This window comes from Zonotrichia albicollis, chromosome 22 (genome assembly GCF_047830755.1).
Source record: "Zonotrichia albicollis isolate bZonAlb1 chromosome 22, bZonAlb1.hap1, whole genome shotgun sequence".
Lineage (NCBI taxonomy): Eukaryota > Metazoa > Chordata > Aves > Passeriformes > Passerellidae > Zonotrichia > Zonotrichia albicollis.
In genome coordinates this window covers 3,236,490-3,256,661 of record NC_133840.1, presented here as the reverse complement: position 1 = coordinate 3,256,661, position 20,172 = coordinate 3,236,490, and the positions used below count along the sequence as shown (strand labels likewise).

General features: G+C 55.2%; 6 protein-coding genes across 10 annotated transcripts in view; 4 read left to right on the top strand and 2 right to left on the bottom strand.

The window, feature by feature from the left end:
* NXN (nucleoredoxin) overlaps positions 1-1,408 on the top strand; it is a 46,769-nt gene extending 45,361 nt beyond the window's left edge. For both annotated transcript variants that reach the window (XM_074557008.1, XM_026797182.2), the window contains exon 8: positions 278-1,408. In XM_074557008.1, coding sequence (XP_074413109.1) covers positions 278-460 — 183 coding nt within the window. In that variant the 3' untranslated portion in view covers positions 461-1,408. The remainder of the gene's footprint in view (positions 1-277) is intronic.
* An 868-nt stretch (positions 1,409-2,276) lies between these two features.
* Positions 2,277-4,676, bottom strand: MRM3 (mitochondrial rRNA methyltransferase 3). The gene is made up of 4 exons (XM_074557009.1): positions 4,438-4,676; positions 3,519-3,763; positions 3,078-3,245; positions 2,277-2,924 (listed from the first exon to the last, which is right to left on the bottom strand). The coding sequence occupies exons 1-4, from the start codon at positions 4,674-4,676 to the stop codon at positions 2,368-2,370; spliced, it is 1,209 nt and encodes a 402-aa protein (XP_074413110.1). The 3' UTR covers positions 2,277-2,367.
* A 26-nt stretch (positions 4,677-4,702) lies between these two features.
* On the top strand, positions 4,703-8,962 carry GLOD4 (glyoxalase domain containing 4). Of its 2 annotated transcripts, XM_074557012.1 has the most exons (9): positions 4,703-4,826; positions 5,330-5,379; positions 5,975-6,095; positions 6,501-6,645; positions 6,846-6,982; positions 7,285-7,371; positions 7,479-7,592; positions 7,673-7,759; positions 8,582-8,962. In XM_074557012.1, the coding sequence occupies exons 1-9, from the start codon at positions 4,737-4,739 to the stop codon at positions 8,645-8,647; spliced, it is 897 nt and encodes a 298-aa protein (XP_074413113.1). In that variant the 5' UTR covers positions 4,703-4,736; the 3' UTR covers positions 8,648-8,962. The 2 variants fall into 2 exon arrangements, with proteins under 2 accessions (XP_074413113.1, XP_074413114.1); XM_074557013.1 differs by lacking the exon at positions 5,330-5,379 and having other exon boundaries at positions 4,707-4,826.
* Positions 8,963-9,614: 652 nt separating this feature from the next.
* GEMIN4 (gem nuclear organelle associated protein 4) lies at positions 9,615-17,388 on the top strand. Its single transcript, XM_005493544.4, has one exon. It carries the CDS (start codon positions 10,432-10,434, stop codon positions 13,630-13,632), a length of 3,201 nt encoding a protein of 1,066 aa, XP_005493601.2. The 5' UTR covers positions 9,615-10,431; the 3' UTR covers positions 13,633-17,388.
* On the bottom strand, positions 11,750-19,487 carry TLCD3A (TLC domain containing 3A). Of its 3 annotated transcripts, XM_014271644.3 has the most exons (5): positions 19,282-19,487; positions 18,601-18,684; positions 16,395-16,608; positions 16,214-16,309; positions 15,572-15,841 (listed from the first exon to the last, which is right to left on the bottom strand). In XM_014271644.3, the coding sequence occupies exons 1-5, from the start codon at positions 19,401-19,403 to the stop codon at positions 15,572-15,574; spliced, it is 786 nt and encodes a 261-aa protein (XP_014127119.1). In that variant the 5' UTR covers positions 19,404-19,487. The 3 variants fall into 3 exon arrangements, with proteins under 3 accessions (XP_074413112.1, XP_014127119.1, XP_074413111.1); XM_074557011.1 differs by having other exon boundaries at positions 11,750-15,841; positions 16,214-16,608; XM_074557010.1 differs by having other exon boundaries at positions 15,572-16,309.
* The window catches only part of VPS53 (VPS53 subunit of GARP complex), a 66,029-nt gene continuing 65,223 nt past the window's right edge, over positions 19,367-20,172 (top strand). Inside the window, exon 1 of the mRNA XM_074557007.1 lies at positions 19,367-19,812. Coding sequence (XP_074413108.1) covers positions 19,402-19,812 — 411 coding nt within the window. The 5' untranslated portion in view covers positions 19,367-19,401. The remainder of the gene's footprint in view (positions 19,813-20,172) is intronic.

Genomic DNA, 20,172 nt, shown 5'->3' with positions numbered 1-20,172 from the left:
GCTGTGGGTGTCCCAGAGGCTCTGGGGTGGCTGGGGCAGCAGGTCAGTCTGGGAGCAATGCCTCTGGCTTGGAGGAGTGTGTGTTCCATTCCAGCCTGGGATAAACCAACCCAGTTTGGTTCTGACACAAACCACAAGCAGGGCAGGCACCAGGATGGATGTTGCCTGCTAGTGCTGGTGCAAGGCCCAGCCTCTTGGGCTACACCGTGGCGGCAGCAAACTGCTCCTGGTCTCCTGGCTCTGCTCTTGACTCCTCTGTCCTTCTTCTGGCCTCCAGGACGACATGACCGACTCCCTGCGGGATTACACCAACCTGCCCGAGGCTGCCCCCCTGCTCACCATCCTGGACATGTCAGCCAGGGCCAAGTACGTGATGGATGTGGAGGAGATCACACCTGAAATCGTGGAAGCTTTTGTCAGCGACTTTCTAGCAGACAAGCTAAAACCCGAGCCCATCTAAGGGCCCTGTGCCAACAGACGTTATTTAAAACCAGGTCTCTCTTCCGCCGCTTGTGGATTCTCCAGCGTGTCCTCACGCCCGACCCAGTATCCAACCTTCTTGTGGTGCCTTGTTTTACGCAGTGAATCCTTCTCCTAAGCAAACTCCTTGAGATGCACTTTCAGCAGGGAGTTGTTGGCGTTTGGAGACTTCGCTTGTGCTTCATGGTGATATATTCTCTAATAACCAGGCCAGAACTGTTACAGTATCATTATTTTATACACGGCACTAGCTAGCAGGCAAATCTTTTTGCATGGTGTTCTTCCCAACGTATGCATCAGGCAGTGGGTGGGGTTCTTGGGGCTCTTTTCTTTCTCCTCCCCCTCCCTTCTTTCCTTTCTCACCACCCCTGCTGACTAAATGACTTCCAGGAAGCAATAAGGAAACTGTCCCCATCGCCCCTGGCCAGTTCTTTCTCTCCCACGAAAGTGCCCTGACAAGGCCAAGACAAAGTCTTAACTGCTGACAACCTCTGAAAGACCACGGCACAGCCAAGCTCTTCCTCCTGGGGGTGAGACCTTCCCTTGTGGGTTTGCCACCCCCCACTCCAAGCACCGACAGCCTTAGGCAGCGCTGGCTGTTGTGTCAGGGTCCATCCCCCTGCCATGGGTGGGTATTCCCTCTGTCCCTCCCACTCTGAGCCAGGAGGAGGATCACCACCGGGCTGCCCTCACCTCTCGTCTCTTCCTTGTGCTCTCCCTGTCCCCTCTCGTCCCTCTCTCTGGTATGAATTGTCCTCTCTCTTCTGTGTTAGTTGATTGAGCTGTTTTTCGTAGGTGTGTCCCAAACTCAACGTTAATGGTGCTGTTCTTTAAAAAAAATAACCAAAAAAAAAACCCCTTCCCAAACCCTAAGAAAAAAAAAAATCCTCCCTTCCTAACCCAAGCAGCACAGCCGAGCCCTTGAAAAGTGACATTGTAAAAACTGTACATGGTGATTGGAACTTTGTAATAAAACTGTTACAATGACCTCCTCCCTGAGGTGCCATTGCTGTGTCCTGCTGTCACAGAGAGGAAACGTGTGGGGGACAGGAGCCCACAGCCTGTCCCCATGGATGGGGGGCTCCAGGGACTGTGTCCCCCCCTGGGCTCACAGCCCCTGCCTGTGCTGCTTTGCTGGCACTGCTCAGAGCTCCCCAGGAGGGAGGGAGCCCTTTGGCAGCCACTGGGGCGTTCCCAGCCTGAATAGCCCGTGTTGTGCAAGCCACTGCTTCTCCCTTTCAGCTCATTAGTCAGCCATGGCAGGATTAGGGCCTCCCCTTTTATCCTGCTGCAGCTTCCCACCCTGCCAGGAGCTGGGAAGGGCTGCCAGCTCAGCCTGCATAAACCCAGCCTGTGGTTTGCACGTTTCAGGGGTTCCCCTGTTCAGCAGTGATGAAGTGACTGGGGAGCAGCTCCAGGAGCAGCCCAGCACCTCCCAGCAGTGTGGGCAGGAGTACTGGGACACCCCACAGCACAGCCATGGCCATGGCAGGGTTGGGAATGATTGCTGGAGCACAGGATCTGGGTAAGCACAGGCAGGACCCATTCAGGCAGCAGCAATGTGGTCTTTGTGACCCAAAACCACAGCCAGGCTGGGAAGGACACACACTGTCAGCAGCAGCCGGGCTGGGTCTTCATGGATTTCCTGGATAAAAGAGCTGGAGCAGGGGGGAACCCGCCGAGGTGAGGCCAGGGCTGCTAGCCAGCCCTTCCCTTCTCTCTAGCATCACCGTGTGGCCACCACATCCACTGGGAGCCACACGTTCAACCCAGCACTCTCCAGCCTTAAATACTCATTTACTACAAACCAAACAGCCCGAGCTGCTCTTTTATTAACCCTCAAGGAACCAAATGCAAGAGGTGCTCCTTCAGCACCCAAACCACAGTTCAGCCTGGCACAGGCAACTTGTGCCTGCCATCCTCCTGCTTGTGCCTGCACAGCAGCTGCCTCCTGCCCTCGAAGAGCAGGATGCCAGCAGCAATAGCAGAGTTGAGGCTGTCCACGCCTGGCACCACGGGGATGAGCAGCCTCCTGCCCCCCGTGCTGGCTGCCAGCCCCAGTGCAGCTGGGCTCAGGCCCTGGGTCTCCCCTCCCACCACCACAGCCACTGGTGCCTTTGCCCAGTCCTCGTAGTAATGCTGCACTGGGATTGCTGCTCCCTCCTCATCCTCGTGCTCAGGAGCAGCCCTGGGGCTGGATTTCACAGGAGCAGGAGCAGCCCTGGGGCTGGATCTCACAGGAGCTGTGGGGCTGGCAGGAGCAGAGGCAGCCCCTCCGGGCAGGGATGAGCTGCTGGGGGCGTTGTTGTCGGCCACGCAGACCTGGGTGCCCGCAGGGAGGTTGCTGGGGAGAGAGTCCCAGTCCAGGCTGGCAATGATGGGCACACGGAAATGAGCCCCCATTCCTGCACGGAGCACCTTTGGCTCCCACGGATCCACACAGCCTGGGAAGGAACGGGGAGAAACAGTGACAGCACAGGGATCCACACCAAGGTGGGATTCACACGACAGCCAACCATGTCAACCACTCCTTACAAACTCCGAGAAACATCTCCAAGCACCTCATTCCCCCCCTTACCCCCAAACTTTTCTCTTACCTTTGGTGAGCAGCACTTTCTCGCAGCCTGCTCCTGCTGCAGATCTCAGAATGGTGCCCAGGTTTCCTGGGTCTCGGATGTTGTCGCAGATGAGGAGCAGGGGCAGGGAGTTGGCGAGCTGAGCTGCAGGGTAGGACATCTTGGCAGGGTCAGGCTTGGAAAAAATGCCTGAGGAAATGGAGTGTGACAGGTTTACGAGTGACCCACCCCAAAGAGAGGCCTGCTCTGAAAGAGTTGGTCCAAATCTCACTAAAGATGTGCTGGAGGAAGAGTTAGGAAAAGCACCACCTAAAGGAAGTTTGAGCAAAGTTTGTCACTTGGCAAGGAAAACTAATTTTCCAGCAGTGTTATGTCTAAGGAAAGATGATTAAGAGAGTTATTATCCTAAATATGAAAAGTTTCCCTTTGGGCAGTGTTGCAACTGTTTCAGAGGCAACTTACCAAGAAGCCCCTGAGGAGTTACGAGGTCAGACCAGGTCTTGATGTCTTCAAATTTCACCTTAACCAAGCTGGCTCGTTTTATCTCAGCCTCAGGCAGCAGCTTCAGGTGCCTCACGGTGCTGAAGAAGAGTGTCTGTGGCACAGCCCCTGCCTCCAGAGCATCCTTGATCAGCCTGTGCCCCTCCAGCAGAACCTTCCCGTGATTATCCCGAAACTTTTTTGACTTGGCGATAGTCACCACTTTTCTGTGGAGAAATCATTCAGGGAATGTGGCTGTGATGCTCACAACACCTTCAGTCACAACACCAGCCCCTTGAGCTCCTCTGGGAGGTCACAAAGGTGATCTGAGGGATGGAGCACCTGTCCTAGGAGGAAAGGCTGGGTGAGGTGGCTCTGGGGTGACCTTAGAGCACCTTTCAGTACCGGAAAGAGAGGTGGTGAAGAACTGCCACAAGGGCCTGGAGTGCCAGGACAATGGGGAACGGCTTTAAACTGCCAGAGGGCAGGATTAGATGGGATATTGGGACGGAATTGTTCCTGTGAGGGTGATGAGGCCGTGGCACCGGTTACCCAGAGCAGCTGTGGCTGTCCCCGAATCCCTGGCAGTGCCCAAGGCCAGGGTGGATAATGCTTGGAGCTCTGTGGGAAGGTGTCCCTGCCCACGGTAAGGGATGGAACGGGACGGGCTTTGAGCTCCCTTCCACCCCAACCATTCCCCGGTACCTCCAGGCCGGCAGCGCCTGTTAGACCCTCCTTTCCCCGGTGGGCTTCGAGCTCCCTTCAACCATTCCCCGGTACCTCCCGGTACCCTCAGCCCCGTAGCGCCTTTCAGACCCCCGTCCCTCCCACGGGCAGCCCTTCCCTCCAGCCCAGCGGGGCTCTGAGGGGCAGCACGGCCGGGCCCGCTCCCCGCGCTCACCCCAGCCTGCGGTCCCCGGCCGCCGCCTTCTCGTACCACAGCCCCGGCGCGGCCGCGCTGCGCTCCACAGCGGGCGGCGGAGGCGGCGGAGGCGGAGGCTCCTCCCGGGGGCTCTGCGGCTGCAGCACCCGCGCGGGGCTCCGCCGCAGCGCCCGCACCCCGCGCCGCCCGCCCGGTTCCGCCCGCGGCCCGCGGGGCCTCAGCAGCGCCCGCCACAGCGGCGGCCACGGCGCCGCCATGACAGCGCCCCGTGACGTCACTGCGGCGCAGCGGCCCGTGACGTCACGGCCGCCGCCGCCATGGCCGCCCGCAGGGCGCTGCACTTCGTCTTCAAAGTGGGAGACCGGGCCCGAACGGCGCGGTTCTACCGGGAGCTGCTCGGAATGAGGGTCAGCGGCGGGGATCGCTGGGCTCGGGGAGTGGCGGCTGCGGCCGGGAACGGGCGGTTCTGCGCCCTCGGTGTGCCCGGGGCGCGGCCCTGGGGACGGGACGGGACGGGGAACGGGGATGGGGAGAGGAACGGGGATAGGATGGGAATGGGGATGGGGACGGGGATAGGAATGGCATGGGGATAAAATGGGAATGGGGATGAGGACGGGGATGGGGATGAAATGGGAATGGGGTGGGGATAGAATGGGATAGGGTGGGAATGGGGTCGGTGATGGAGACGGTGACAGGGAAGGAATAGGGATAGGGATGGGATGAGAATGGATTAGAAATGGGATGGAAGGGGATGAGGATGGGGATGGGGATGGGGATGGGGATGGGGTGGGAGCCGTTTCCTGCCCGCTCCCTCCCGCTTCCCCGGGCCTGGAGAAGGCGCTTCAGGTTGGAATGAGGGGATGGATCCCCGAGGTCCCCTCCCAGCCCAGCCCGTGCTGTGGCTCTGCAGGTGCTGCGGCACGAGGAGTTCGAGGAGGGCTGCAAGGCCACCTGCAACGGGTGAGTGCCCCGAGCTGTTATTCACACCAAAGTAAGGGTTAGCTTATCTTTTATTCAATTTCTTCCCTTGGAACATACAGCCCCCCACTCTGCAAGTGTGGTGTTATATTGAACATAAATACCACATCTGTAAATTGATACTTAACTGAATTATTTCTCAGCTTACTGGGAATTACATCCAGTTCCCACTGATTGTTTATATAAGCATGGCACTATCAGGGTTCTTGAGTTAAAAATCCCTCCTGTTAGCCCCAAAGGCTTTTGTAAAGAAAAATGAATGAAAAAAAGAAGAAAGGAACACATTTTATTCTGAAGTGGAAGGAATCTTATGGTTTGGTGTGCTTTTCTATGTAGCAATAAGGAAGTGATTATGCAATTGCAGCTAATGAGCAGCCTGTGCCCTTAAAGCACTGTTAATGAGGTGGAATTGCTTTTATCATATGGGCATGAATGACAGCCCGGGGTCAAATCTGCCATGATCTCACTCTAGAAGTGCAACTCCCCCTTGAAACACAAATACTTGCAGCTCTTGATGGTTCTTTTCAATACTGGTTCTTTTCAAGACATTAAAATATGGGTAATATTTATATTGCAGCCCTTATGATGGAAAATGGAGCAAGACCATGGTGGGCTATGGACCAGAGGACAATCACTTTGTGGTGGAGCTGACTTACAATTATGGCATTGGGGAATATCGCCTGGGCAACGACTTCCTGGTGAGTTCCACTGCAAGCAGCCAACCCTTCTCACGATAAACTGATTTACCTTAATAATTAGAAGCTCATTTGTTGTATGGGTTGTACCAGCTGGCGTTTTTTTAATGCTATTTGTCCCTTAAACACTTCAGTGCTGCTTTTGTGGTTGTCTGCAAGATGGAAGAGCGGATTTGTGCTCACTTAAACATTTCTGGAGCTCTGCCTCTGCTCTGCTGTTTGCTGCCAGATCCACCGTGGAATGCTGAGCTAGGAAGGACTTGCTGCAGGAAAACACTTTCATATTTACTATTTTAATAATTTTTTTGTGATTTAGTGGCTGGCAGCAGATGGAGCTCTTGTGTTTGCTGTGTGAAAAGAGGTGATGTTTCTGCATCCACCCCATGGATTTTGTTGTGTCCTCTCTAGGGCATCACTCTGGTGTCCAGCCAGGCTGTGAGCAATGCCAAGAAGATGGGCTGGCCCCTCAAAGAGGTCACCTCTGGTGTCTTTGAAACTGAAGCCCCAGGAGGATACAAATTCTACCTGGAAGACAAGGAAAAGCTCAAGCAAGGTGAAATATTAACCCCTATTGGTGTCCAGCAGAGATTTAGCAGTGGAGTATCAGAGTGTGTTTATTTTGATGGCATTTTGTAAAGCAGAACACTTTTTTTATCATTTCTCTGTTAATTCTCAAGAATACCCATGACATTAACTGTGGGTTTTAACCTATAATATGTTTGTAACTAACTTGAAATTGTTGCAATCCTAAAGATCCCGTGTGGAAGGTAACCCTGGGTGTCTCAAACCTGCAGAAGTCTGTGAGCTACTGGTCTGGCTTGCTTGGCATGAAAATATATGAGAAGGATGAGGAGAAACAAAGAGCTTTGTTGGGCTATGCTGATGACCAGGTCAGTCCTTGGAAAAACCACAAATTTCCTGAGAACAGAATCTTAAAAGGAAAAAGTTCTTAATTAAAGCAACTATGCCCTTAATTAGGAGTGTTTTAATTGAAGGTGTGTTGAATTGAAGCTTTTAAAAAAAGCAGAGCTGTGGTTTGCTCTGTCTTGGTGGGAAAGGCGTGGATGGGGGATTTTGGAATCACCAGATCCTGGAGGAAAAGCTGCAGCCTGGAGAGCAGTGAGCAGTGTCCCTGCAGGCCAGGCTGTGTTTTGTGTTTTTCCCTGCAAGCCAGGCTGTTTTTCTGTTGCAGTGCAAGCTGGAGCTGAGGGCTGTAGGAGGGGCAGTGGATCACGGGACAGCGTTCGGCCGCGTCGCCTTCTCCTGTGCCAAGGACGAGGTACCAGCCCCCCTTCCCTCAGCCCTTTCCCATTTTTAGTATTAACAAAACAAACCTTGTTTATCTTCCTGGCATTGAGGTGATTTGAGTTTGTTTTCTGTTTTCAGCTGCCAGGCATTGAAGCCCTGATGAAAAAGGAGAATCAGAAGATTCTGACCCCTCTGGTCAGTTTGGACACACCTGGCAAGGCCACGGTGCAGGTGGTGATTCTGGCTGATCCTGTGAGTGAAACTGGGAACAGGGGTTAAACTGGGGTTAAATTGTCCTGGCCATTGGTTATAACTGAGCTGCTTCCTTCCAGGATGGACATGAAGTCTGTTTTGTGGGAGATGAAGCATTCAGAGAGCTGTCCCAGGTGGACCCTAATGGTGACAAGCTGCTGGATGATGTAAGTGACTGCATGTTCATTTTCTTCCTGATCAGAGATACATGTAATTTTTCTCATAAAAATAATTGTATTTTAAAATATTTTTATTAATTTTTTATTATTTTTATATATTTATTTTTCTTTTATTTTTATATTTTGTTATATATTTTAATTTTCATTTATCCATAATTTTATTTTATTATTTTTATTATATTTTAGTATATATTTTATATCTTAATCTTATTTATATTTTATGTTATTATTTTAATTATTATATTATTATATATATTCTTATTTTATTTATCTATATAATTATTATATTTTATTATTTTCATTTTCAGTTTTATTTATCTATATTTTTTATTTTACTATTATATTTTAGTATATATTTTTATTTGTATTTCTTTTGAAAATTTTCACATTTTATTTTATTAGTTTTATTATATTTTATAATAAATATCCATATTTTTATTATAATTATCCATATTTTTATTTTAAATATCCATATTTTTATTATACATTTCCACGTTTTTATTAGTTTTATAATTTTAAATTTATTTTAAAAATCTAATTTTTTTACTCATAAAAATTTGAGTTTTTCCTAGAAGCAGGTTACCCAGGCTTGGTAAGGAAAATAAATCAATTTTTAAAGCTGACTTGGTGCCCTGGTTGCACTTGTCCAGCCTTACTCTTGGGGCATGATCACATTGTTTGCCGTGGCACAGAACATTGGTTTTCAGTGTCAATTCTCCTCATTAAAGGCTAAAAAATAATTAATCCCTCCAGAGAGGGAGGGGTAAATTATTCCTGCTGTTCTGATCCCTTCCCCCTGTCTTTGTGCAGGCCATGGCTGCAGACAAGAGTGACAAGTGGTTTGCTGAGCACAACAGGAAGAAAGTTTCAGCTTAGCTGAGGAATGGCCTGGGCTGCTCCTCCGTGCCTTGGAGCCCTTCCAAGAAAATCCCAATCCTGTTCAAGAGCTGCCTTCCCAGTCAGAGGGTGCTGGGATGTCCCATGGTGGATTTTTGGGTTGATTTGAGCTGATCTCTGCCTTTCACATCTCCTCCTTCCCAAAACTGGGGCTGTGCAGCAAAGGAGCAGCTGAGCCCTTGCCTTCAAAACCAGGGATCATCAGTCAAGAAAACCTCACATTTCTGTGGTGTTTGAAAAGAAAGGTGAATAGATTCGTTATTTTCTGATTAATTAATTTTCTGATCAATTTGCTTTAGTTGTCCTTTATTTGCAGGCTAGAGAGGAGATTTTGAGGTAGCAGTGGCTACTCCCTCTCTCCTGTGGGGTGTGGGGTTCATCCCTTTATTGGGAACAAGGAAATTTTCTGTGTGAATGCTCCATCCTTGTTTCATTCCAAGGTGTTTCCCCAAATTCTGGGGGGAAATTTCACTCGAGAGCCCCTGGGGTGTTTCTCACTGGGATCCTGCTGTTAATGGGATGGTTCTCACCCCTTCTCCTGGAGATTTCCATGAGCTGAGGCTGTGCTTTGGGGTTTGCAGCTGCACTGTCTGCTGAGGTGCCAGGGGCAGCTTGAAATAAGTTTGCAGTTAGGTTTTGGTGAGAAATTTTGGACATAACAGTTCAGAGTTTGTTCTGTTGGAATGAAGTCACTCTGCTGGGAATGCAGGGAGTCATTCCTGGCATTGTTTGTGCTGCCTGACTGCTCGTTTTCCTAATGAAAACCTTAAATAAAATACCTTAAATCTGATTTTCATCACAAAACTGAAATGAATTTCATGGGGAAGATCAGGCAGTGTTGGCACTTCTGAGCTGGAACAGGAAAAATTCCTGCTGCGATTTTGTCTGAGCTTTTCAATTCACTTTCAATTACGGTTTTGAATCCTACTGGTCAAATTAAGCATGTTGATATTGGAGCATGGCAATTAATTAATTAATTAAGCCTGATTAAATTAGTTTTAATGACTGTTTTGAATACTATTTGTCAAATTAAACATGTTGATATTGGAGCACAGAATTTATGAATGAATTAATTAATTAAGCCCACTTCAATTTGTTTTAATGACAGTTTTGAATCCTATTCATCAAATTAAACACGTTGATATTGGAGCGTGGCAATGAATGAATGAATAATTAATTAATTAAATGCAGGTTTTAAATCCTATTGGTCAAATTAAACATGTTGATACTGGAGCGTGGCAATTAATTAATTAATTTAATATCAGCTTTGAATCCTATTGGTCGAATTAAACACGTTGATACTGGAGCGTGGCAATTAATGAGTGAATGAATTATGCCAAATTAAATTCATTTTAATCACAGTTTTGAATCCTATTCATCAAATGAAACACGTTGATATTGGAGCGTGGAAATGAATGAATGAATGAATTAATTGAATTAATTAATTTAATGAATGAACTAATTAAATTTAGTTTTAATCCTATTGGTCAAATTAAACACGTTGATATTGGAGCACAGCAATTAATGAATGAATGAATGAAGCCCACTTCAATTCGTTTTAATGTCGATTTGGAATACTATTGGTCAAATTAAACACGTTGATACGGGAACGCAGCAATTAATGAATTAATTAATTAATTAATTAATTCAGCCCACCTCCACTCCGCCAGGGGGCGCTGCGGGCGGGGGGGGGGCCGCGGCTTGCGGCGTGACGTCAGCGCACTGCCGCGGTGACGTCATCCCGCGGCGCCGCCGCCGCCGCCATGGAGCCGTCGGAGCGCGGGGCCGCGATGGCGCCGGGCTGTCCCGGGGGCCCGTGGGCCGTGGGCGAGGAGACGGCGATCCTGCACGGCGGCTTCCTGCTGGCCGCCCGCCTGCTGCAGCCGCGGCCGCTGCGGGAGCTGCGCAAGGCCGACTGGCCCCGCGCCGGGGTGCCCATCACGGACGCGCTGCGCGAGATCGGCGAGCGCTGCCCCTCGCCGCGGGGCCGCTGGAAGGAGGAGGCCGTGGCCATCGTGTGGGCCAAGATCCTGCTGCCCGCCCCTCCCGCCGCCGCCGCGGCGCTGGAGTGGGGCTGGAAGGAGGACGGGTTCTTCTCGGTGGGCGCGATGATCCCCGATGTGAACCACACCGCGCTCTTCGAGCTGGTGAAGGCGCTGGGCGCGCCCCGGCTCTTCGTGCAGCTGCTGCTGGCGCTGCCCCCCGGCGTGTGCCGGGCACAGCTGGAGAGCTTGGTGCAGTACATCTCCAGCGACACATCCCCGTCCGACGTCAGCTTCTTCCTGGACGTGTGGTGGGAGGTGCTGAAGCACAGGGAGGGACAGGAGGATGCCACGGTGGCGGCGTTCGGCGCTCTCATCCATCAGCACGGCGGGGAGCCCCCGCTGGAGGATGGGCTGCAGCCCCCGAAGAGGTTCAAGGGTGACCCCGCTGCCCCCGGGCTGCCGGCGGTGCTGCTGCAGGGGTTGAAGCAGATCCGAGGCTGCATCGCCCAGCCCCGCCTGAGATACCACGCCCTGGCCAACCTGGCCGAGCTGCTGTGCCTGTCCTCGGCGCTGGGGCCAGGGGACAGCCCCCTGCCCATCGCAGAGCACCTGGCCAAGCTCAGTGCCATGGTCAGGCTCTGGAGCAGTGACACTGACAGCCAGTACCACCCCTGTGGGCTGGCAGAGAAGGTGAGGGAGGCACAGAGGAGCATGAGCCTGCTGTGCCTGACCAGACCCTCTCGTGAGGAGCTCTTTGCTGGCTTGGACTTGCTCTGCAGCTTGTTGCAGGCCTGGGGAGAGGAGCTGCAGGACGCTCTGAGGGCAGCTGAGGAGCTGAGCTTTGAGAGCTACAGGCTGCTGGAGGCTCTGACCAGCCTTGGGAAGAGCCTGGATTCCCTCTCAGATTCCACAGACCTGGGGGAGAGTGAGACACATGTGGTGTCAGAGCTGGCACAGCTCATCAAGGACTTCCTGAGGGACACCAGAGCTGTCCTGGAGGATCTGGACACCAGCCTGGTGTCTTCAGTTGCCATGGCCATCATTGCACAGAGGCTGGACCGCCACCTGGACACCTGCTCTGTTTTTGCATCTGAAAAGACCTGGGCTTGTTCAAAGGCCTGGGTTGAGTGCCTGGTGGAAAACAAAGCTCTCTTCCAGACCCCTGAGCTGGTTCTGAAACTGCTGGAGACGCTGGTGAGCTTTGCCACATCCCACCATGACAAGGAGGCCCAAGAGCTGCAGATGCAAGTGACCAAAGCCATTGTGGAGTGTTACACTGAGCTCTCACTGAGTGACAAGAACAAAGTGATCTCAGGTGTCCTGGCGTCCTGGGGTGGCCCAGGTGTGTCCCAGAACGTGCAGGTTGTCAGGGAGGGGTTCCAGGAGGACCTGAATGTGACTTTGAACCAGATCACAGAGAGTGTGTCTGACGAAGGCCTGGCCAGGGCTGTGGCTTCTGTGGCCAGGCTGACACTGCTGTCCCCAGAGGCCACAGTGAAGCAGGTTTGTCACCTTGCTGTGGTCAACCTTGGAGCACACCAGTTCCTTGCCCAAATCCTCTGCTCCTTCCCAGCACTGAGCTTCCAGGAGAGCCATGAGGAGGCAGGGAGGCCACACAGCCTGGTGCTGAGGTGTCTGCAGGAGGCAGTGTGGGGGAAGCTTTCCACAGCCAGGGAAGAGGAGCAGTTCCTTCAGTTCCTGGCCTTTCTCATGCAGCCAGGCTCAGCCACCCCGCTTGTATCACCTGCAGAAGTGACCAAAGCCTTTGTCCTTCCCTGTCTGAAGTCAGACTCTGCTCAGATTGAGCTGAGCCTGCAGATCCTCAGTAAGGTTTTGGGAACACCGTCCTGCTCAGAAGAGCACTGGATCAAATCCTGCCACCCATTCCCGCTTCTCCTCAGCCTCTGCAAACTTCTGGATGGTTACACCAAGTACTGGCATCAGCCTAGGGAGCAGCTCTTCCCTTCCCTGGAGACCAAAGACCTGATTCTGAGCATCCTCTGCCAGCTCTGTGAGCTGCTGGGACCAGAGATTTTCCCCTCCTCGGAGCTGTGGGTGCAGTCTCTGGCCTGGCTCCACAGGAAGGTGGCATCCCTGGACTGGACCGTGGGGCTCCGTCTGAAGAACCTTTATGGGGACCACTTCAAGAACGAGGTCCCAGCAACGCTGTTTGAGATCTGCAGGCTCCCTGAGGACGAGTGGACATCCCAGTCCTGGCCAGCCTACGGGCCGGGCAGCGGGCTGCTGGCGTGGATGGAGTGCTGCTGCGTGTCCCCAGCGCTCAGGGACACCATGCTGGCACTGCTCTCCGTCAACGTGGACAGCCCTGAGGAGGTGAATCTCTTCAGCAAAGGCTTCCTGGTGGCTCTAATCCAGGTGCTGCCCTGGTGCAGCCAGGGGGAGTGGAAGAGGCTGGTGCCCGTGGTGGAGCAGCTGCTGCACAGGCAGGTGCTGCACGTGCCCTACACGTTGGAGTACGTGCAGCACCTGCCCCTGCTCAACCTCCGCCCCTTCTCCTGCCACCTGCAGCTCTCCGTGCTCCTCCTCAGGGGCTTCCAGCTCCTCTGCAGCTCCAGCTGCTCCAGCTGGCTGCCCCCAGAGGCCTGGCTGCACCTGGTGCAGCTCTACTGCTCCAGCCTCACCGAGCTGCTGGCCTCCCTGCAGGCCACGGCGGGAGCCGCGGCCCAGCCCTGCGCGCAGGAGGTGTCCTTCACCTGCATCCAGCTCTTCTGCCACCTGCTGCACGTGGCTGCCATGCTGCCAGCTGCGGGCTGCGAGGAGCCCCTGCTGGTGGTGGCCCTGGAGGTGCTGTCCCAGTATGAGGTGTCCAGCAGGGCTGATGTGTCGCCGTGCGCCGCGCTGCGCAGAGCCAACGAGGGGCACTTCCTGCAGTCCGTCACCCACAGCCTGGAGCACCAGGAGCTGCGCTGCACCCTCCTGCAGAAGCTCAGCAAGCTGGGAGCACGCTCAGAGCACTGAGCTGGACCTTGTGAGATGTGTAATAAACGTTGTTTTTCATTTTTGAGTTTGTTCCCTCCCTGCTGTGTTCTCCCACTAAGCAGTGGAAGCAGGAGTATAAAGATGGGTAGGAGGAGACGCTTTGGTTTTCCATTGGAATAACTGGGCACAGCTGTTCCTGGGCCAAGCTGCCAGTTCTGTGGCTGCAGCCTTGCCTGCTGGCTCTCTGCATTTACACAGCAGCCTCCAGCATCGAGGAAATAGCTTCCCTCTGGCTGCTTTGCCACCAGCCCTCTCCTAGTCCCGGGAGAATTGCTGGTTTTGCCACGTGCTGCCTGAGGCTGGAAAGCAAGTTGGAGGCTGGGAATCGAGTTGGGTGAGTTCAGGACAGGCAGGAACCTTTGGAAATCCATGTGTGCTGCTTCTGCCCCGAGGTGGGGGTGCAGCAGCAACCCCACATGTAACGCTCCCACCCAGCAATGAACAGCACGTGGAAGAGCCAGCCAGTGGTGTGACTCAGAGAGGAAATCTTTATTGGTCTCCTGATAGTAAATAGGGCAGTGTTAGTGCAAACTGAGGTGCCTCATTGGCTGGGGTTTTTTTTGGTCCTTACATAAGGCACGTTATTCGCAATGAAAACAGTGAGATACAACATCTGTAAGGAGTTGCAGGAGTTTGTAACATCAGCTGGTCTCAGTGGTTACTGTGACTGTGGAGTCTCTGCAACAACAGCCACAGGTCGGAAGAGGCCCTTTTTGTTTTTTTACACTGTATCCAGAACGGCAGCTGTGGTTGGGATGAGATCCAACACCCACAAGATCCAGGTTCCGCAGAGCTTGCCTGCTGGTTTCAGACAGAATGAAAGGCACAGAGTGGTCACAGGTCTCTGGGCATGGGGGCTGTGCCAGTGCAGTTCCCTGCCTGGAGCAGGCACAGGAGGCTGCAGGAGGGGGTGGCTGTCCTGGCTGCAGGGGATGAACTCAGCTGTGGTCTGATTGCACACATCCTGTGGTGCAGGGCAGGCGGGAGAGCCTGTACCCATATTGCTGTGACTAAAAGTGGAAATGGGCTGAGCTGGTCGAGGACCATCTCAGCATCCTGCTCTGGGGTTGCTGGTTCCTTCTGTGCAGCCCCAGTTGTGTCCCTGGCAGCCTCACGGGGGTGGGATGGGGCTGCAGGGATGGCCTGTGCGGGTGTTTGCAGGGTGTGGTGGTGCCAGCTGCAGGGCAGAGCAGGGCAGGGCGTGCCAGGTGGTGTTAAATACCTGCTGAGGGGTTGCAGGCCAGGTAAAAGCAGCTGTGGTTAGGTGAGGGGAAATTGCACCCCTTGCCAAGGAGGGGCTCTGCACGGTGCTCTGTGTGTTGGTGGTGAGACAAGGTGGGTTCCTGTCCCCATGCTGCCCTGAGACAGCAGAACCATTCTCCTGTCCTGGCATGAGCTTCTGCCCTGCTGGGAGCACAGGAGTCCCCCAGGACCGTCACAGGTTTGTAGTGAAAAGCACCCAGAAGCACCGGGTGGGTTGAGTGGAGCTTGAGCCCAGCAAGCAGCAGGAGGTGAGGTGCAGGTGGGAGGTCAGAACAGGGCTGTAGTGTAGAGCTGAGGTCAGCAAAGGTCGGGAAGGGCTCTGCAGAGCTGTGCTGCAGCTCCAGGCCTGCCTGGGGCCGCGGCAGGTCCGGCACAGGCTCCTCGTGGCCGGGGCTGGGCCCGCTCCAGCATCGCCGCGCCGGTGTCCGGTGTCAGCGCCGGGGGGGGGGGCTGGAACAAACCCCTCTCGTGTAACCCTCGGGCCGCAGAGCCGCATCCCAGCGGGAATGTCGCTGCTTCCAGGCCGGTTCCCCTCGGCAGGGGGACACGAGCAAAGCCCTCCCAGCCCCGGCTGTGCTGCCCGGGAGGCGCTTCCAGCGGAGCCGCCGCTCCCGAGGGACGCTGCCCCGTGCCAGCCCCGCCGTTATCAGCTCCGTTATCTGCTCCGGTGCGCGGCAGAGCTGCGGTAGAGCCGGGCGGCCTTGCGGCAGATGAGCGTGAACCAGTAGAGCTGGGGGGCGATGAGGGACGCGTTGGCGATGTTGCAGTGCAGGGGGATGCGGAACGGCACCAGGTACGCCGGGATCCCCACCTGGCGGCCGTACGCCGCGTACATGAACGGGAACAGGAGGATGCGGCACAAGAAGAAGGTCACCAGGACGATGATCCCGTTCACCTTGTGCAGGAGAGTGTCCTGCATTTTGAGCTGGGGAGGAAGGAGGTGAATGTGGGGTGAGCAGCATCCCAAAGCTCCGGGGCACTGGGAGCATCCAGGAGGGCTGGAGGAAGGGGAGTGGGAAGGGATGGAGGAGGGCAGAGGGCAGGGGTGGGAATGAACGTGGTGCAGGAGAGGGCAGCACCAGCCCACGGCACAGCCCCCAGCTCTGGGATGCCACTGGGCTTCCTGATGGGAGAAAGGGAGGAAGGCAACACTGCCATGGAGATTTGTGCTACAGCTGTGGGGCTGCCCCTCTCTGAGACACCCCCAGCTCAGCCATGCCTGGAGAGGGGCACAGGGAAAGGGGGTGAACTGCAGCTGGGGGATTCCCAGCCCTGAGCCCCATCCCTCCTGACCTACCTGCATGAGGATCTTGCCCAGTGAAACAAAAGGCGTGCTCAGCTCTGCTGTGAAGATGCAGCCCACGAAGAAGTCTCCCAGCTCTCCCCTGAAGTGCTGTAAAGAAAGGCAGCACTGAGCACAGGGCCCTGCAGACACCCAGCCCGTCCAGGGCATCCTGGACTCCTGCAGCAGCCCTTACCTGGGTGATGGGGGTGAGCACGATGAGGATGAAGAGGTGGTGGGTCACCATCAGCCTCTCCTGCAGGAGGAAGCTCCACACGCTGGCCAGTGAGTGCTTCTTCTCCAGGATCCCCTTCTCCTGGCTCTTGTGCCAGTGGCACAGGTACATGACATAGATGTCATAGGTCATGTAGGGAACCAGCACCCAGACATACTCCACAGCCAGCCAGTGCCTGGGGAGGAGCAGCACACACACAGAGGCATCACAACAGCTCCCAGCACTCACTCTGGGAGATAGAAGAGTCTTTAGGACTGAAACGGCAGCATTTCAATGGATTTTGAAGCTGAATTTTAACTCTGTTTGGCTCAGGCTGAGCCAGAGAAAAGGTGCCTGGTACGTGTGGAGGAAGGATCTCAGTGCTGACCCTGCTGCTGCTGGGCTGTGCCAGGCACTGAGCTCAGCCTGGCCAAGCACAAACACAGCACTAGGGATGGATCCTGATTAGCCCCACAGCCACAGCCAGGTGGTTGCTACACAGAGGCACAGCATTTTTTGGGATCCAGCACCAAGCCAACACCTTTGCACAGGTCATCTCCTCCTCCCTAAGCCCTCAGACCCCCAGAGCTGGTGCTTGGTGATGGAAACCCCCAATCCTGGGTCTCTCCTGCCTGTCACACTGTACCAGCTGGCTGCCTAACCCAGGGAATGCTCGGGAAGCACGTGGAGAGCTCAGAGTTAACAGAGATGGCTGGCCTTGAGTTTGGAGAGTGAAGCACAAAATATCCAATATAGGCAATAAACCCCCAAGAGGCGTTTGTCAGTTGGGAAATAATTGCAGGCAGCTGCCTGTTCCCAAAGCATGTTGGAATCCTGGTTGCACAATCTGGGCAGCAGCAAGCCCTGCTCTGCAGGGACACCAGCCTCCTTAAAAAGTCCTGCATGAAATCACACTGATTAAAAAAAAAAAATTAGACAAAACCACGCTTTGCTGTTGCTTGGAGAAATGTAGCTTGGGGCTCAAATCTCTTTTTTGCTCTCTTGCCATCCCAAGAAAAAAAAATTGTTGTGGCAGTTCTGCTCCAGATGGGAAGATGTGAGTGGTGTGAAGCACGGGTGGCAAGTGATTGTGTTTGCTAAACTTGCCCAGGGCTTTGGAGGGCAATTACAGCACCAGCAATATAACGATTGTCTGCCTCTGTAAATAAACTGGCAAATTTTACTGCAACCTTTGTGATGCTTCCTGGCTCGCTGTCTTGCTGTCATCCTCCCTGCTGAGCACTGGGCTCAGTTTCCTCCAGATTCAAAGAAAATCTAGGTCTCTGCCCTCAAAGTGTTTGCACAGAGCCCTTGGCCTCGAGTACACCCAGGCAGGGAGACAGCTCCGGGGGAAGGAGGGCTGCTGGCAGCACCTTCTGTCTGTGTGGCTTTGGGATCCGTCATCTGCCTTATCTCTACAGCAGAAATTTTATTTCAGAACAAAAAGATAACTCATAGATTGCCTGGGTTAAGCAGGTGTGAGGATCTGGGTAGATATCACTACCTAGAGCAAGGCAAGATAATTCATATCTGTGTGTTAAAGACAGGTGTGCTCTGGCCAAGGTGGCAGCCCTTCCTAAAATTCACCCTAAAATCGGTGTGTGACGGTCCAATTCCAGCTCAGCATAATTATATTCTTCCCTCCTGCAATCTTCTCTGCTAGTCTGGATAATAGCTCTGTTTTTAAGCCTTCTGACCCAGATTACACTATCACTCCTCCTGAGAGCCACTTCTGGCCAGTTTATCTCAGAGCACAGAGGAAAAGGCAGCAGGGTTTTCCTTCAGAGCAAACTCCATCCCAACTTTACCATTTCTGGACTCTTTCAGAATCTTTTTGGATACACCTCTAAAATCAGTTCTTACCAGGTCTGCTTGACTCTGTAGAATTTCAGTTTCCAGTAAGAAGATTCCCTACCCCTTCAGAGCTTTGATATCTGTATTTTTCTCATATACAGCCCCTTTTCCAGCCCATGTTCCAGCCCATCCTTTGAGGGCACTGTGCTGGCAGAGCACCCCCAGGGCAGAGCAAGCTGCTGCTGTTTCAGGGGCTGTACAGCCAGCACATTGCCCAACCCGAGTGGGGCAAAGAGGAGCACGAAGCCGATTTTCCTCTCCCCTTTGTACAATGTACAATGCAAGCCTTTGGCAGAGCACACCCCCGGCACATCCCCAGGGGGCTCTGCCTTACCTGTCGTGCACCACGTTCTTGCAGCTGAGCATAACCGTGATCCCCGACACCGTTGCCATCGCGGCTTGGACCGTTGATACCAGCCTGAAACGGACGGAGAGGAAAGGGCTCACCCCAAAAGGGACCCCAAACGGGCCGGGGCTCGGGGCAGCCGCCAGGAGAGCGGGTGGCACCGGGATGCCCGCTCCGTGCACACCCCAGCGCCTCGTCATGGCGAGGACGTGTCGGGGTGGCTGTGCCAGGGGGAACCGTGCCAGCTCCCGTCCCTTCCACCCCCGTGGGCCGGTGGAAACGCTGCCGGTTCCCCGTGGGCAGAGGGAGGGAGGGAGAGCTGCAGCGGAGCATCCCCGCCCCGACAGCGGTACCGCGGTGCGGGTCCGGCCGGGCAGGGATGCCGGTGCTCGGGGGGATGCTCTCACTCGGGGGGATGCCCGTTCTCCGGTGGGATGCCCGTTCTCCGATGGGATGCCCACGCTCGGAGGGATGCCCGCACTCGGGGTGCTGCTCCTGCTCCCGGTCCTTGCTCCCCCCGTTCGGGCCAGCCAAGGACCGTCCCCCGGAGCGTCGCGGCATCTCCGAGTCCAGGCTCACGGCCGGCGCGACTCGGTGCTCGTGGCCCGCCCGGATCGCTCCCGGTCCCCATCCCGGTCCCCATCCCAGTCCCGCCGCTGCCGCCCGTACCTGCCGCTGAGGAGGATGCGGTCCTTAAGGCTCAATGCCGGGGCGGCCCAGCGCAGCAACCGGATGCAGAGGATGAAGAGCCCCGGGAAGAAGGCGGAGGCGAGGGCCAGCGTCCGCCACATGGGGACGAGCGCGCTGTCTCCCGCCGCCGCTTGTCAACAGCCGGCCGGGCGGCGGGAGAGCCCGGCTCGGCTCGGCTCGGTCCGGCTCTGCTGCCCAGGCTCGGCTCGGCTCGGCTCGGCTCGGCTCGGTCCGGACCAGCCCCGCCACTCCCGCCGCTGCCGCCGGGACGCGCCCCGCTCCGCCGGGCGGAGGCTCCGCCCCCGTCCGGTTAAACCCCGCCCACTCAACGAAACCACGCCCATCCCGGCACCTCCCCGGTGCCCAGAGCCACGCCCCCCGGCAGCCCCGCCCCTCCCGCGCGCTGCCGGCGGAAGCGGCGCCGCCATGGAGGAGGACGAGCCGGAGCTGGAGGCCGGGCTGGAGGCGGCGCTGGAGCTGGCGCCCGCCGTGCAGGCCGCCATCGAGCAGGTGCGCCGGGCGGGTCCCTCCGCGCAGGGGACAGGTGCGGGCATGGCCCGGGGCCGCTCGGTGAGAGCCCGCGGCCGGCTCCGAGCCCCTCCCGCCGGCTCCGGGCCTTCCGCTGCTGGGCCCGGGGAGCCCCGGGCTGGCCGAGCCCCGTCAGCCCCTGTGAGCTCCAACCGGCCGGGCCCGCGTCGGGGGCTGAGCGTGGCTCGTGGTGTTCCCGTCGCTGTTGCAGACGCGGTCCGTGTGTGCAGAGCACCCCCGTGCAGCCCGGTGCCCGTGGCTCGGCTGGAATTGGGATAATGGGAATGTCCTGGTTTGGTTTGTGGATAAACACACACGGGGTTTGCATCCAGAGGGTGTGGG

Excerpts from the sequence above, each read along its gene's own strand:
- GEMIN4 (XM_005493544.4), top strand. The coding sequence starts at position 10,432 with ATGGAGCCGTCGGAGCGCGGGGCCGCGATGGCGCCGGGCTGTCCCGGG.
- TLCD3A (XM_074557010.1), bottom strand. The coding sequence starts at position 19,403 with ATGTGGCGGACGCTGGCCCTCGCCTCCGCCTTCTTCCCGGGGCTCTTC. Across the intron at positions 18,685-19,281 it reads CGCATCCTCCTCAGCGGCAG|GCTGGTATCAACGGTCCAAG; the intron begins GTACGGGCGGCA and ends CGTCCGTTTCAG. Across the intron at positions 16,310-16,394 it reads TGCTCACCCCCATCACCCAG|CACTTCAGGGGAGAGCTGGG; the intron begins GTAAGGGCTGCT and ends CTTTCTTTACAG.
- MRM3 (XM_074557009.1), bottom strand. The coding sequence starts at position 4,676 with ATGGCGGCGCCGTGGCCGCCGCTGTGGCGGGCGCTGCTGAGGCCCCGC. Across the intron at positions 3,764-4,437 it reads GCCGGGGACCGCAGGCTGGG|AAAAGTGGTGACTATCGCCA; the intron begins GTGAGCGCGGGG and ends ATTTCTCCACAG. Across the intron at positions 2,925-3,077 it reads GAAAGTGCTGCTCACCAAAG|GCTGTGTGGATCCGTGGGAG; the intron begins GTAAGAGAAAAG and ends GTTCCTTCCCAG.
- GLOD4 (XM_074557012.1), top strand. The coding sequence starts at position 4,737 with ATGGCCGCCCGCAGGGCGCTGCACTTCGTCTTCAAAGTGGGAGACCGG. Across the intron at positions 7,372-7,478 it reads TCTCCTGTGCCAAGGACGAG|CTGCCAGGCATTGAAGCCCT; the intron begins GTACCAGCCCCC and ends TTCTGTTTTCAG. Across the intron at positions 7,593-7,672 it reads TGGTGATTCTGGCTGATCCT|GATGGACATGAAGTCTGTTT; the intron begins GTGAGTGAAACT and ends GCTTCCTTCCAG.